The sequence below is a fragment of the Myxine glutinosa genome, chromosome 5 (genome assembly GCF_964187855.1).
Source record: "Myxine glutinosa chromosome 5, kmMyxGlut1.1, whole genome shotgun sequence".
Taxonomy (NCBI): domain Eukaryota; kingdom Metazoa; phylum Chordata; class Myxini; order Myxiniformes; family Myxinidae; genus Myxine; species Myxine glutinosa.
In genome coordinates this window covers 203132042-203145422 of record NC_136265.1, presented here as the reverse complement: position 1 = coordinate 203145422, position 13381 = coordinate 203132042, and the positions used below count along the sequence as shown (strand labels likewise).

General features: G+C 44.6%; 1 protein-coding gene across 1 annotated transcript in view; it reads left to right on the top strand.

The window, feature by feature from the left end:
• The window catches only part of YIPF3 (Yip1 domain family member 3), a 37998-nt gene extending 25007 nt beyond the window's left edge, over positions 1-12991 (top strand). Inside the window, exons 5-9 of the mRNA XM_068115103.2 lie at positions 8692-8784; positions 9083-9214; positions 10402-10515; positions 10752-10875; positions 11657-12991. Coding sequence (XP_067971204.1) covers positions 8692-8784; positions 9083-9214; positions 10402-10515; positions 10752-10875; positions 11657-11799 — 606 coding nt within the window. The 3' untranslated portion in view covers positions 11800-12991. The remainder of the gene's footprint in view (positions 1-8691; positions 8785-9082; positions 9215-10401; positions 10516-10751; positions 10876-11656) is intronic.
• The last annotated feature ends 390 nt before the right edge of the window (positions 12992-13381 follow it).

The window sequence follows — 13381 nt, the reverse complement described above, 5'->3', positions numbered from 1 at the left end:
TCAAATAATTTGGTGTGAAATTTATTATTATGGATATCAATTTGTAATTCTAAAAAGGAAACTGAAGTGGAAGTTTGGTTTTCCTTTTTTAATTCAAGTTCTTTTGGATATATGTCATCATGAAGCTGCTCAAATATAGATTTTTTTTTTTATTTTTTTTTTTTTTTTTTGTATACAAGATCGAGGCTCGTGAAAGAGCGAACATTAATCACACAGAAAGACAAACCGACACATAAAACATATAACATCGGGAGCGGTAGACAAGTTCGTGAGAGAGGGGGAAGGACACAAACACAACATTTGAGAGCAGGGACCGAGAGACATGGAGACATCGAGAGATCTGAGAGAGGGCGAGGGCTTTGGTGGGGGGGGGCATGGGAAGGGGGCGGTGGGAGAGGTATAAAACATATGGACACTGCCAGGACTTCCAGGAAAGAAGTTGGAATTTCAAACAAGGTGGATCTGGGGTGAATTAGCGGGGGTAGAAAAGATCAAGGTTTTGGATGGGGGAAGATAAGAGATGGTGGTGAACAGCTGTTTTAAAGACCTGGAGGGAGGAGTGGGATTGAAGGGAGTGAGGGAGTTTGTTCCAGAGGCGGGAGAAAAGAGGAATGAAAGAGTGAAGGTGAGCAGAGAGCCGAGATTTCGGCAGTTTAACCATCAGAGGGTTGCTGGCAGATCTTGTGCGACCTGTAGGAATATTTGGGGGACAGAGCACAGAGAGAGCTGGGGGTGCAAGGCCGGAGAGGAGTCGGTAGAAGACAGAAAGACCACCTACCTGCCTGCGGTGAGAGAGTGAAAGGCCCTCAGAGATCGCTTCATCGCGGGAGATTCCAATAATTCTGAAAGCTTTGGTTTCAACAGCGTGAAGCCGAGCTAGGTGTGAGGCAGGAGCACCGGCCCATAGGGGAGAACAGTATTCCATTGAGCTGCGGATGAAAGCCTTGTATGTGGTGAGGAGCTCAGCTGTGCCGAGGAAGGACTTCGCACGACGGAGGATGCCCAGTCGGCGACTGGCTTTGGAGGCCAGCTTGGAAATGTGGTTTTCCCAAGAAAGATCATGGCAGATAGTGAGACCCAAAATCTTGAGCGACAGAACTTCTTGGAGAGGATTGTTGAGAAAGTAGATGGGAGGGTTGTCCAGTCGATCCTTTCGGAGAGACATAGTAAGAGTGTGAGATTTGTCAGGATTGAAAGACATGTTCCACTTGTTTGACCAGTCTGTGATTTTGTCCAGGTCTTCAGAGAGTGAGGAGGCAGCAGACTGCCGATCTGAGGGAAGAGGAATGGAGCGGCAGAGAGTGGAGTCATCAGCAAAGAGATAGAGAGGATTTTCGAGAGAGTCAGAGAGATCATTGATGAAGACCAGAAAAAGCACGGGGCCCAGAACACTGCCTTGGGGAACTCCAGCCTGAACAGGAAGAGGAGATGAGAGAAACCCATTCAGGGCCACACGTTGACGACGACGAGAGAGGAAGTCCGCCAGCCATGCGTGGAGATTTCCATGGATACCAAAGGAGGAGAGTTTGGTGAGCAGAGCGGGGTGCCAGACCGTGTCGAAGGCACGTGATATGTCGAGGGAGACAGCTCTAATTTCCTGTTTGGCATTGAGGACCTCCATCCATTGTTGAGACAGCAGAAGCAGCATGTCCAGAGTAGAGTGACCTGGTCTGAAACCAAATTGATGATCAGAGATCAAGCCATTGGAGAAGAGGAAAGATTTCATATCCGAAGCAATGATGGATTCCATGACTTTGCTGATAATTGGGAGAAGGCTGATTGGTCTGTAGTTGCTAGGATCTGTTTTTGCACCTTTTTTGTGCAAAGCGGTGATGTTGGCTGATTTCCAAGCAGATGGCAGTTGACCTTGAGCAAAAGAGAGGGTGAAGAGAACAGAGAGAGGGTGAGATAGAGCAGCAGAGCAGGATTTTAGGACCCGTGGGCTGATGCCGTCGGGTCCAGTTGCAGAATCAGAGTCGAGGGTTGACAGAAACTTTTCCACCTTGTCAGGAGGAAAGGACACGGAGTCCAGGAGCAGCAGGGTACGACTGGGTATGGTGGGTACAGAGAGGGATGGGTTTGGGACACAAGATTTAGAGGCAAACACAGAGTTGAGGCATTCAGCTTTTTCACGTGCGGAGTCAGCTGTGTAGCCGTTTGAAGTAAGGGAGGGGATGGAGGGGGAACAAACACCAGAAACGGATTTGACCAGACGCCACCAGGATTTGGAAGAGGGAGACAGATAAGAGAGTTCGGTCTTGAGAACGGAGAGATATTGTTTCCTGGCTCTCCTGAGGGTGGACACACACTTGTTTCGGGCTTTGTGAAAGGAAATGAGATTTCCTTCCGTTGGATTTGCTTTCCAGGAGACGAAGGCAAGTTGTTTCTGGGCAACAGCCTCACCACAAGATTCCGTGTACCATGGACGGGAGGAAGGGTATGACAACTGAAGACGAGATGGGATAAATCTGTGCATGAGAGAGAGCAATTTACTTTGGAAGAATTCCCAGGATGAGTTGATGTCAGAGGTGGTAGAGATGGGAGACCAGTCCAGATGATTGATGGCTGCTTGAAGACCGTGCCAGTTGGCCTGAGTGAAATGCCAGACTCGTCGACGCTGAGCAGGCTCCCTGACGATGGTCAGAGAGATGTCCACTTTAACAAGGACATGATCAGATGATCCGATCGGAGCAGAAGAAGAGCAGCAGACATTTTCAGGGAAGTTAGTCATAACCAAGTCCAGAAGAGAAGATGTTCCGTTGACTGAGATCCGGGTCGGGAAATTGACAGATTGTGTCAGTCCCAGTGAGTCGCAGAAGTCCTTTGCTGAAGAGCCATGGCTGGTGAGAGAGGTACCCACACCCAGCCAACTGGCATGGTGACAATTGAAATCACCACATATGAGGAAGAGAGAGTTGGGATGAGTAGATAGAAGTTGGTCCATATCATCAGACAGCGAGATGTAGATGGAGTCATCACTGTTTGGTGGACGGTACAACACACATATGAACAAGAGGTGGGAGCGAAGGGGAAGCCGTAGCCAGAGGTATTCCTGGGGGTGAGGTGGAGAGAGTGCAGTGCAGGGCGAGTGAGGAAGAGAGTTTTTGATAAAGATAGCAACCCCGCCTCCAGGACGAGGCTCAGGTCTATCATACCGGAGGAGGGAGTAGCCCGGGAGAGATACTATGGAATCAGAGACATCATAAAGGAGGAAAGTTTCTGTTAAGCAGATCACGTCTGGTTTGACAGAAGCAACCTGTATGGAGAGATCAGTTAAGTTTGAACGAAGGCCCCGGATGTTTGAGGTCCATACCGTTAATGAAGAGGAAGGGGGAGCATCAGATACAGAACAGGGGGGAGGAGGGGTAGGGTAAGATGTGGAAGAGGTGGAAGAGATAGGGAGAGCTGTTGAGGGTGTGTCAGAGATTTCAGAATAGCTCGGAGAAAGGGAAGGATGGGGCGGACAAAAGGTTTGATGGTGATTGGGTGAGCCACAATGAGGTGTTATTTGAGGAGGGGGAAGAGCGAGGCAGAAGGTTGGGGGAGATGGAGGTGAGAGTTTGAAGGGGGAAGAAGCGGGGAGGACGCTTTGAGGAGGGGGAGTGAGAGGGGGGAAATTGAGAAGCAATGAGGGTGGGGAGATTTGAAGGGGAGGGGTGAGGGGGGAGTTTGGGAGGGAAGGGACAAGGGGAGGGATTTGAAAGGGATGGGATATGGGGGAGATTTGGAGGGGAGGGGTGAGGCAGGAGTCTAGGAGGGGAGGGGCGAGGGGGCGTCTTGGCGGGGAGGGGTGAGGGGGTAGTTTAGGAAGGAGGGGGCAAGGGGGGAGATTTGAAAGGGATGGGTGATGGGGAAGATTTGGAGGGGAGGGGTGATGGGGAAGATTTGGAGGGGAGGGGTTATGGGGAAGATTTGGAGGGGAGGGGTGAGATTGGATTTTTGAAAGTGTACGATTTATGGGAAACGAACATTTATTGCAAAATGAGTTTCTTGTGACCTTCGAGTTAAAAATACGTTTAAGGACGCTGGATGGAGGATGGAGTGCAGGAGAGTTTAGGGAATGTAGAACAAAGGCACTATAGGAGATGGATATTTTTTTTGGGATGAATTGATTTGGTGAGCAAGTCGAAAGCAGCCTTTTAAAGAAGAAGAAGAAAAAGGTGTTATAAAATATGACGGAATACATAACTTGAGGGGAAAGTGTAAACATTGAAGGTTAATGAGTGAAAACTATCTGGGGAAATGGGGGAGAAACACGTGGTCGAAGAACGAACGAACGAATAAGAATGAATAAACGAATGAGAACAGAGAAGGAAATGTTTTTTTTTTTTTTTTTTTTTTTGAGTTGAGATTTACACAAGGAAGTAGGCTATGGGTGAAAAGCCTGGGAATACAGAGAACGAAAGTTATTGGATCACAAACGACGGACCGCTGAGAGAAAAACAAAGCCTCAAGGTTGTACAGTGCACACTGTACAAGGCCTCAAGACACGACACGGCAAACAGACGATCAATTTATGAAAGATAAACACCGAGAAACAACCAAAGTTGCACACAATAACTTCACACACCGAAAGATAAATACAGTTTCGACAAAATACAATTGTGAACAGACTTAACTTCGAAAAACGTGGAGACCGTGTGGAGCTTCGAAAATCCCTGCCGCCGTCTCCAAGATCTCGCGAGATCCATCATTAATTGCGAACAAATCATCAATGAACCTGAAGATGTTTCCGCATCTTCGTGCAGTTGTTAATTTATTCCTGCACATGTTCTGGACCCAAACTCGTACATGTGCAGAAACAAATTTGCAAAGAAAGGGGCCGGATCTGAACCCATGGGTATGCCCACTGTCTGCTGGAGTATCTTGGGATCTGAACCCATGGGTACGCCCACTGTCTGCTGGAGCATCTTGGGATCTGAACCCATGGGTACGCCCACTGTCTGCTGGAGCATCTTGGGATCTGAACCCATGGGTATGCCCACTGTCTGCTGGAGTATCTTGGGATCTGAACCCATGGGTACGCCCACTGTCTGCTGGAGCATCTTGGGATCTGAACCCATGGGTATGCCCACTGTCTGCTGGAGCATCTTGGGATCTGAACCCATGGGTATGCCCACTGTCTGCTGGAGTATCTTGGGATCTGAACCCATGGGTACGCCCACTGTCTGCTGGAGCATCTTGGGATCTGAACCCATGGGTATGCCCACTGTCTGCTGGAGCATCTTGGGATCTGAACCCATGGGTACGCCCACTGTCTGCTGGAGCATCTTGTTGCCAAATGTAAAGAAACTGTTGTTTAGCAGAAATCGAATACTTTCTTTGAGTTTACTTTTTGAAAAACTACATGAATATTGATTATCCTTTACAGACCAGTGTGCTCTGTTTTGATATACATTAATGTATACTCTATTACCTCCTGCAAATGCTTTATCTATTGGTCTGTCCAATGCGGTTACGAGCTTGTCATGTGGAATGTTTGTGTACAATGTGGAAAAATCAAAGGTTGAAAGACATTTTGCTTTACCTTTGTTATTAATGTTGTGGACACTGTCGATTACCGGTTTGGAATTGTCAATGATCCAGAATTTCTTAATACCAGAATAAAACTTCACTTTTTCATGGTAGTTTTTTAAAGCATTTATGGATTAGTTTCATTGCCGCTGTTACACTGCCCGACAAAGGTTTCAAACTTCATTCTCTACTTGCGATGATGAACCTCATCTTACAAGGGTGTTTGTGCATTTTTGGGATCCGGTAAATGAATGGTAATTCATGGTGTTTATCCGGAACGAGCAGTCTTCTCACCTTTGAGTGATTTGTATGGTGTTCTATCAAGTCTGTTTTGTTATCGTTACTTATTTTGTTGGTCTTTGAAATTCCCGTGTCGAAGCCCAATTCTTCCAAAAGTGTTTGAATGTAGAATGTTTTACATGCAAATGCGATATTATTATTTGCTTTGTCAATTGGAACAATAACATATTGTGTTTGAAGCTGCCTTAAGCAATCACGTGCCTCTGGATTGTTTAAAATTGCCTTCGGATTATTGATTCGAACTTTTCTTTTCAAATCGACAACTCTCCTTTTCACATGTTTCTCTACCTCCTCCAACCATGAAGCCATTTGTGTGTTTGATACTTTGTGTTTATCAATTTGTTCTTTCATCCATTCGCCCAGTCCCATCATTGTAAGTTCCATTGCTTTATTCCAGTTTATTCTTTTGTTTTCTCTATAATTTGGTCCTTTTGTAAGTAATGCACGTAATCTTTTATCTTTCACTATTCTGAGATCACCTGTGATGACGTGTTTATGATGTGGATCTTTGAATGCGGAATGTTCACAATTACAATGATGTGTGTTATTTAACCATTCCTCCACATCTATAGATTGCACAGTGTCCTTGTAGTTGAAGATCTTTCCCCGAATTGAATTTCCCAAAGTGTACACAACTCTTGGTCGCTCTCTCTGTTGTATTGTTTCTGGAAGTTTACTCCACACTTCCATATGTTGAATTATTTTCTCGATATTTATCATTTCCACCCCTTTGTTATCAAACATAATTTTGATGATATCGTTGTCTTTTTTACGATTCACTTTTTTAGGTTTCTCTTTGTACATTTTATGATCAATCATGTCCAGAATTGCTTCCATGTGTTGGATTGGGAGTTCCTCTTGATCGTCCTCTTCCATTAATCTGTTCACGATTTGCCAAACTTCTGTCAGTTTTTTTTAAAGGTATTGATCTTAATTCTGCTTTATTGATCTTAATTCTTATTAATCTTAATTCTGATCTTAATTAACACACACACACACACACACACATACACACACACACACACACACCGCACACCGCACATCGCACATGCACACGCACACGCACACACACAGTCAGCTGAAGGAGCAAAAGAATGTCATTGTCTTGCACGAATGGTTTATTTAATTGCAGAAGCATAGCCTGGTACTTTGTAAGGAGTTTGTCAGTGTAACTTCCATGGGATAGGGTGTCTGTCACTCCACTGCATCAGAGTCCACTGTACCTGCGATTTATTTTTTAAATTTGCTTTAGATAATGGACCCAGATTACGTGTATCATATTCCGGTCAGGAAGCGATTCATTGTTACCCAGCAACGCCGGGTACTTTTGCTCGTGGATAATATTCCTGGACTTAAAATGTGCATGAAATAATACCGGTAATACAGATGAAACTGCAGGTCCATGTGGATGCTTGTAATATGTTGGAGCCTTAAGCGAGTGCATGTGGTACGGGAACGATACCCAAGAGACAATGTCACTTCCCCCATTAGAATCATTGTAATCGCTTCAGCCATTATTGTGCTGGGCTCCTCTTCTTCTTTAACGACCACAATTATTCCCACGTTATTGTGGTGTTGGCCAGAGGAAACTTGGCCCAGGTCAAGATCTGTTTCATGAACTGGCTGGCCAGGCTTGACCGTTGACTGGGTTAGGGCAGGAATTTGTAATTTGTTCAGGGTGCCAGCGATAGCTCGCCTACTCAATAGGACACCATGGGAACTTTAACATCCACCAACTAATGCTGGCAGACTGGATGCTCATTTGATTGATTAATCACCTGTTTGATTGATTGATTTTGATATTTTTTCTGTACTGCTGTACTCCATGATATTCATAAAGTGTGGCCTTTCTCATCCCAGAATACCTTCCTGATTTGTTTAATTGAGAAATTGAGGGGTGTAAGTGTTTCAGTTTATTTGACTATGAAAAACTAGAGTTCAGATAACATCTTACCCCACGTAGTCTTGAGAAATAGGACATGGGACTTTATCGGAAACAGTTTTTGAAAGAAGAAGAAGAAGAATCTCAAAGTACCCCTGCCTTGAGATTGCGAGCGTTAATTTATATTTGACGATTTGTTAAATCTTTTGTTAATTTATATTTGACAAATAAAATTTGATTTATATTTGACGATTTGTTAAAATGATCTTTGAGAAAAAAGATGCACTAAACAGACATTTTTTTGGACGATGTTCACTCTGTTGTTGCATCGCTGGGTGCCCCCCATTGTGTCTGAATCTTGCTGTTACTGCACCCTCAGAGTGCGTGGCAAATTTGATTGGTCAAGACGGCGTACAATTTGCCCAAGTACTAATAAACTGAAGGTTTGTAGATGTACAAACAAGGCGATTTGTGTTTTACAGCATTAAGTATATACGTAATTCGATTGAAATAAATAAATAAAAGGCTGTAGAAAAACAACAACAACAACAAAGCATAGAATCGGAAGTTTACTGCCATTGATGCACCCTCTTTTGCACCATCTTATTTAACTCGTTAAATTAGTTATTTGTGACTGTTGTTTGTGTCCTTTATGATGTCCCTAAAAACATTACGCTTCCTGTTTAGAATGATTTTCAAGTTTGTTTCACTTCCAGACAGGCAGACGGACGGAAGCAATTGCCTTACCGTGCTGTGCGCATGTGTGCTCGGGACGAGACACCATACAATGTGTCGAACTCAGAGCCAAAGTACTGTTTGGCAGTAGTTTTGTGTTCCGGTTCATGTTCTACAGCGTTCAAAATGGAATATTCAATTGAAATTCAGTATTTTCTCAATCAGACAGCCTGAACCAATTGCTTAACCTTGCTTTGCGCTACGCACGTGCGATACTAACCAATATCCCTGAACTTCCCTTGTCTGCCCACTGTTCTTAGAAGCTTCCCAGGGAGCTGTACGGGCCTCTCATGCTGGTATTCACCATGGTGGCCATCCTGCTGCAGGGCATGAAGACTTCCGGCACCATTGTGGTACACCTCGCAGTGGACAGAATATGGCATGGCGGTAGAATCAATTGAAGGATAAACATTATAATGAAAAAGAACATTGAAAGGTTTTGGCGTAAGCTTGTCTCGAGAGAAAACAGGCTAGGAATGCAGATGGATGTCTGGATATAAGGAATGTAGAGAAACACGAAGATTCTTTCAGAGCTACAAGTTGGAGGTCCAAAAATATTATTTAAGAAAAAAAAAGTTTTACAAAGGAACTTTTTATAAACTTTTGAAGGACTGTTTGGTGGTTAAGCCATAATGCCATGGTGTATCTCAGAGTCAAGGCACCCTGATGGGGACGGCCATCGGGACCTGTTTTGGCTACTGGCTGGGTGTTTCTTCCCTCATGTACTTCCTGTCTTACATCTGCAACAGCAAGATCACCATGGTGCAAATGTTGTCCATGCTGGTACGATCATCTGTTGTATGTTGCCCATGATCTGAAATAGCACGGACTCTATTAATATTGATGGAAAGCATTCCAGTCGTAAGAATCCATTTTGTGAAATTGCCATTTTAATGCATGCGTACAATGACTGTATTTTGACGTACCAAAATACCATTTACGGAAGTATTATTGTACCGTATATCAGTCTGATAGGATGAAGCAGAGGTAGACGCACTTAGCTTTGAGCTGTCAAGTCGGATTTTGATTCTCGGCCTGACTATAAGGTGTCGGATTGGTTAGTCACTGGCAGGGCGTTGCGCCATCGAGTTCTCCCACCTCCGTCGGATGGACGTTAAGCTGGAGACCCGTCTGCTAGCATTAATTGATCGTGCTTCACGATCCCCGAATCTTTTGTTGAGTCTTAGGTGAGTTAGCCCAGGCACTCTGGTCAAATTCCAAATTCCTGCAGCTAATGTGCACCAGCGGCACCGTCGCACCTCAGCAGCAATGATGCAACCAGTAGACCCATTCTGTAATCTAATCCTGGTACAATTTACATTCACAAACGAGTACTGCAAAGCACATTATGCTTCCCCTGCCAACTTGAATACCCACAATAAAATCCATCGACTGGAATGGGTGGTGTTCATGTAGCCCAGTCTCACTAATTCTAACATTGCCGTTTGAAACATTTATTTAATTTTATTTAATTTGTTTATTTAATTTAAGCAATTTAAATTTAATTTAAAATTTTATTTAATTTAAAATAAATAATTTTAAAATGTTTATTTAAGAAAGCGTTTGTTTATTTAATTTAATCAGATCCATATACAAACATATGGTGGTTGGAGCCTGTATCTATTTTCCTCTGCTATTTGGCTGAAGGGGTTCATCACGTTCTCAAATAAGTGTCACATGTAATGATGGAATTGGTGGAGTAATTAATTGTTAGAGCGTCTGCTCTGAGTCTTGGAGGACGGTGGTTCGAACCCCGGTCGAGTCGTACCGAATATTTAAAAAATAGTATGTGCTGCTTCCTTGACAACCACTTAGCAACCACCGTGGAGGCCTGATGGGCCTGGCCTCCTGCGTCGAGGTTTCTTGTAAGGCAACTCGTGTTGGATATTAATGGCATCCGTTGTGTTGGGTTTTCAGTGTCATTTGGACGTCGTAGCCATTGAGCGGTCACGGTGTGCGTTTCCTTGCAGGGTTACGGCATGTTCGGTCCCTGCTTGGTCTTGTTCATCACTTACAACATCCATTTGCATTCATTGTTCTACGTGCTGTGGCTATTGGGTGGAGGACTTCCGACATTACGCATGGTAATGCTGAACCAACCTGTGCACTTCCGCTGCAAATAGACGTGTGATGTGTTGCCGTATGTGCAGTTTGTCTTGCTAACATTATTTATGAAAGATCCAGTTTCTTGAGTTCTTCTTTTTCTCATTACAATAAAAAATGGGAAACAAAGGACTGTTTGTCCGAAGTACAGATTGTAGTTTTGATTGCAGTTTTGTGCAGGTACTATTCCCGCCCCCATCCCTGTCCGCATGTGCAGGTGTGTGCACTAAGTTCGCGCACGACGGGACAGCGTCAGCGCCTTGTGCTCTGTTGCACACTTGCCTCGTTGCACCTTCTCTTCCTGCTCTACCTCCACTTTGCCTACCACAGGGTGATAGAAGGTCAGTTTCCTTTCCAGCCGCACCGTTCCTTTGAGACTTCGAGAGTGTCTGTTGCACACTTTGAGAGAGGAGTCGAAATTATCAGAATTTTGTTTCCACATGCATGTGCTTCATGTGTGTATTTGAATGATCAAAGATTGCCGTGTTCTCTACGTTATTGCTAATCCAAGAGTTTTTTTGTTTTGTTTTGTTTTTTTGTATACAAGATCGAGGCTCGTGTAAGAGTTAACATCAATCACAAAAAAACAAAAAACCGACACACACAACATACAATAAAGGGAGCGGGAGACAAGATGGGGAGAGAGAGGGAAGCACACAAGCACAACAGCAGAGAACAGGGACAACGGAAGATCCATGGGAGGGAGAGGGCTTGGGGGGAGGAGGCATGGGAAGGTGGGGGGGGTGGGGGGGTGTGGAAAAGGTATAAAACACATGGACACTGCAATAACTTCCAGGAAAGAGAGAAGACGGGATTAAAAAAAAAAAGTGGATCTGGGGTGAATTAGCAGGGGTAGAAAAGATCAAGGTTTTGGATGGGGGAAGATAAGAGATGGTGGTGAACAGCTGCTTTAAAGACCTGGAGGGAGGAGTGGGTGTGGGTGGAGGACTAAACCAGTTGCATTATATTATTACTTATTTTGACAACCCAAGTAACCAAAACTAAGTTTGAAATTGGATGTGAAAGGTTGACTGTTACCGTTGTCTATCAGAAGAATGCCATCAAAGATTACCTTCATTAAATGTCACCCCTTGCCCCCCATACACTCGCCACACGCAACAGAGTTGCTGGTCACGTTGGAGGAGCAGCCGGCTATTATCCCCCGGCAACAACGAGAACTGGTCCCTCCAGCGGTGGCCACCTCTCCTGCTTCGCTCCGAATTGCCACGATGTCCCTCATCCGCAGCTCCCCAATAATTTTGTAGCATCGCAGGACAATCTGCACCTCCTCTTTCGATCCGTTCCCGTCGGCCTTGCCATCATACCACATGTACTTCACCGCCAATGTTTTCTCTCCAAACCGATCACTTTTATCTTTGCATGTGTGTGCGCGCGTGTGCATACTTGTGTGTTAACTGTTTCAGTCCTTCGAATGTTCGAATGCACCACCATTCAGTCCTTCCACTTCGATTGTTACTGATTGGATGGTTACAGGTTGGCAGGAAGTTTAATTGTGGCCAATCATTATTCCTCATATGTGCATTATTTTATTTTTTGTTGATGTTTTATTGTTAATCTTAAACACCTGCGCCTTGAACAAAGTGCTTATTTGTTTATTTCACTGCAACCGTAACGTTTGCACTTTGGTAGCTTATTGAACTGTATATTGGGTTTGTAGTACTTGCGACTTGTAGTTGCATCTCACCTTTGCATTGTAGATTTGCTTTATTTTATTTGGACCCTTCAGAATAGTTGAGGCCGAGTGTTATTAAAACTACATGATTGTAAAGGATATGCTTGTTATCACACTGATGCTTACCTTGTTTCTCTTCTATTTAAGCCTCCTCGTAGAGGACAGCAAGGGCCGTATAGCTGTTTTGGCGTTTGTTACTACAATTAGCGCCCCCAATTTTAATGGTACCCCAGAGGTTCTCAAACCCCAAGAAGTACTAAACCACAATTTAGGGGGTTTGTTTTCTTTCTTTCTTATACACTCATAACTTCCTGAGCTGGATTTCGGAGCCGGTTGGGACTTTCGGAAAGAAAATTTGCATCAATAATGGGAATGTAAGGTATGTGGGGTTGACATATTTTTGTTTTGACCTTGACTTATTTTTTTAAGGCATGACCTAATTATAGACATTTTAACATTTTCCACCATAAGTCAACTGAGGTTTTTCCGATCAGCACAAAATTCCCCTTTCTTGATAGCCTGGAGCAAATCGCATTTACACATGATATACATCACGATTGGGGTCACCCGTGGGAATCCCACTGGCATGGACGTGTGTGACATTTGGACATCTTCATTTCGATGCTACACATTCAGTTTTACAAAATGGTTACTGGCAATTTATCAGATCCACAAATGATGTAATCGACACAATGTATTTACTTCTGATAACATGTGAATGCATGTGTGTACATGGGAAATACAGTTTGAAATGTGTTATTACATCTCATGGAAAATGTGACTTCAAGAGCTCAAATCCTCTCCCTCCCCGCCCCCATCCATCCCACATCACGCACACTGCACCGGGGAGTGGGTCACACACACACATGGGGGAGTGGGTCACGCACACACATGGGGGAGTGGGTCACGCACACACATGGGGGAGTGGGTCACACACACACATGGGGGAGTGGGTCACACACACACACGGGGGAGTGGGTCACACACACACACGGGGGAGTGGGTCACACACACACACGGGGGAGTGGGTCACACACACACACACACACACACACACACACACACACGGGGGAGTGGGTCACGCACACACACGGGGGAGTGGGTCACGCACACACACGGGGGAGTGGGTCACACACACGAGGGAGTGGGTCACA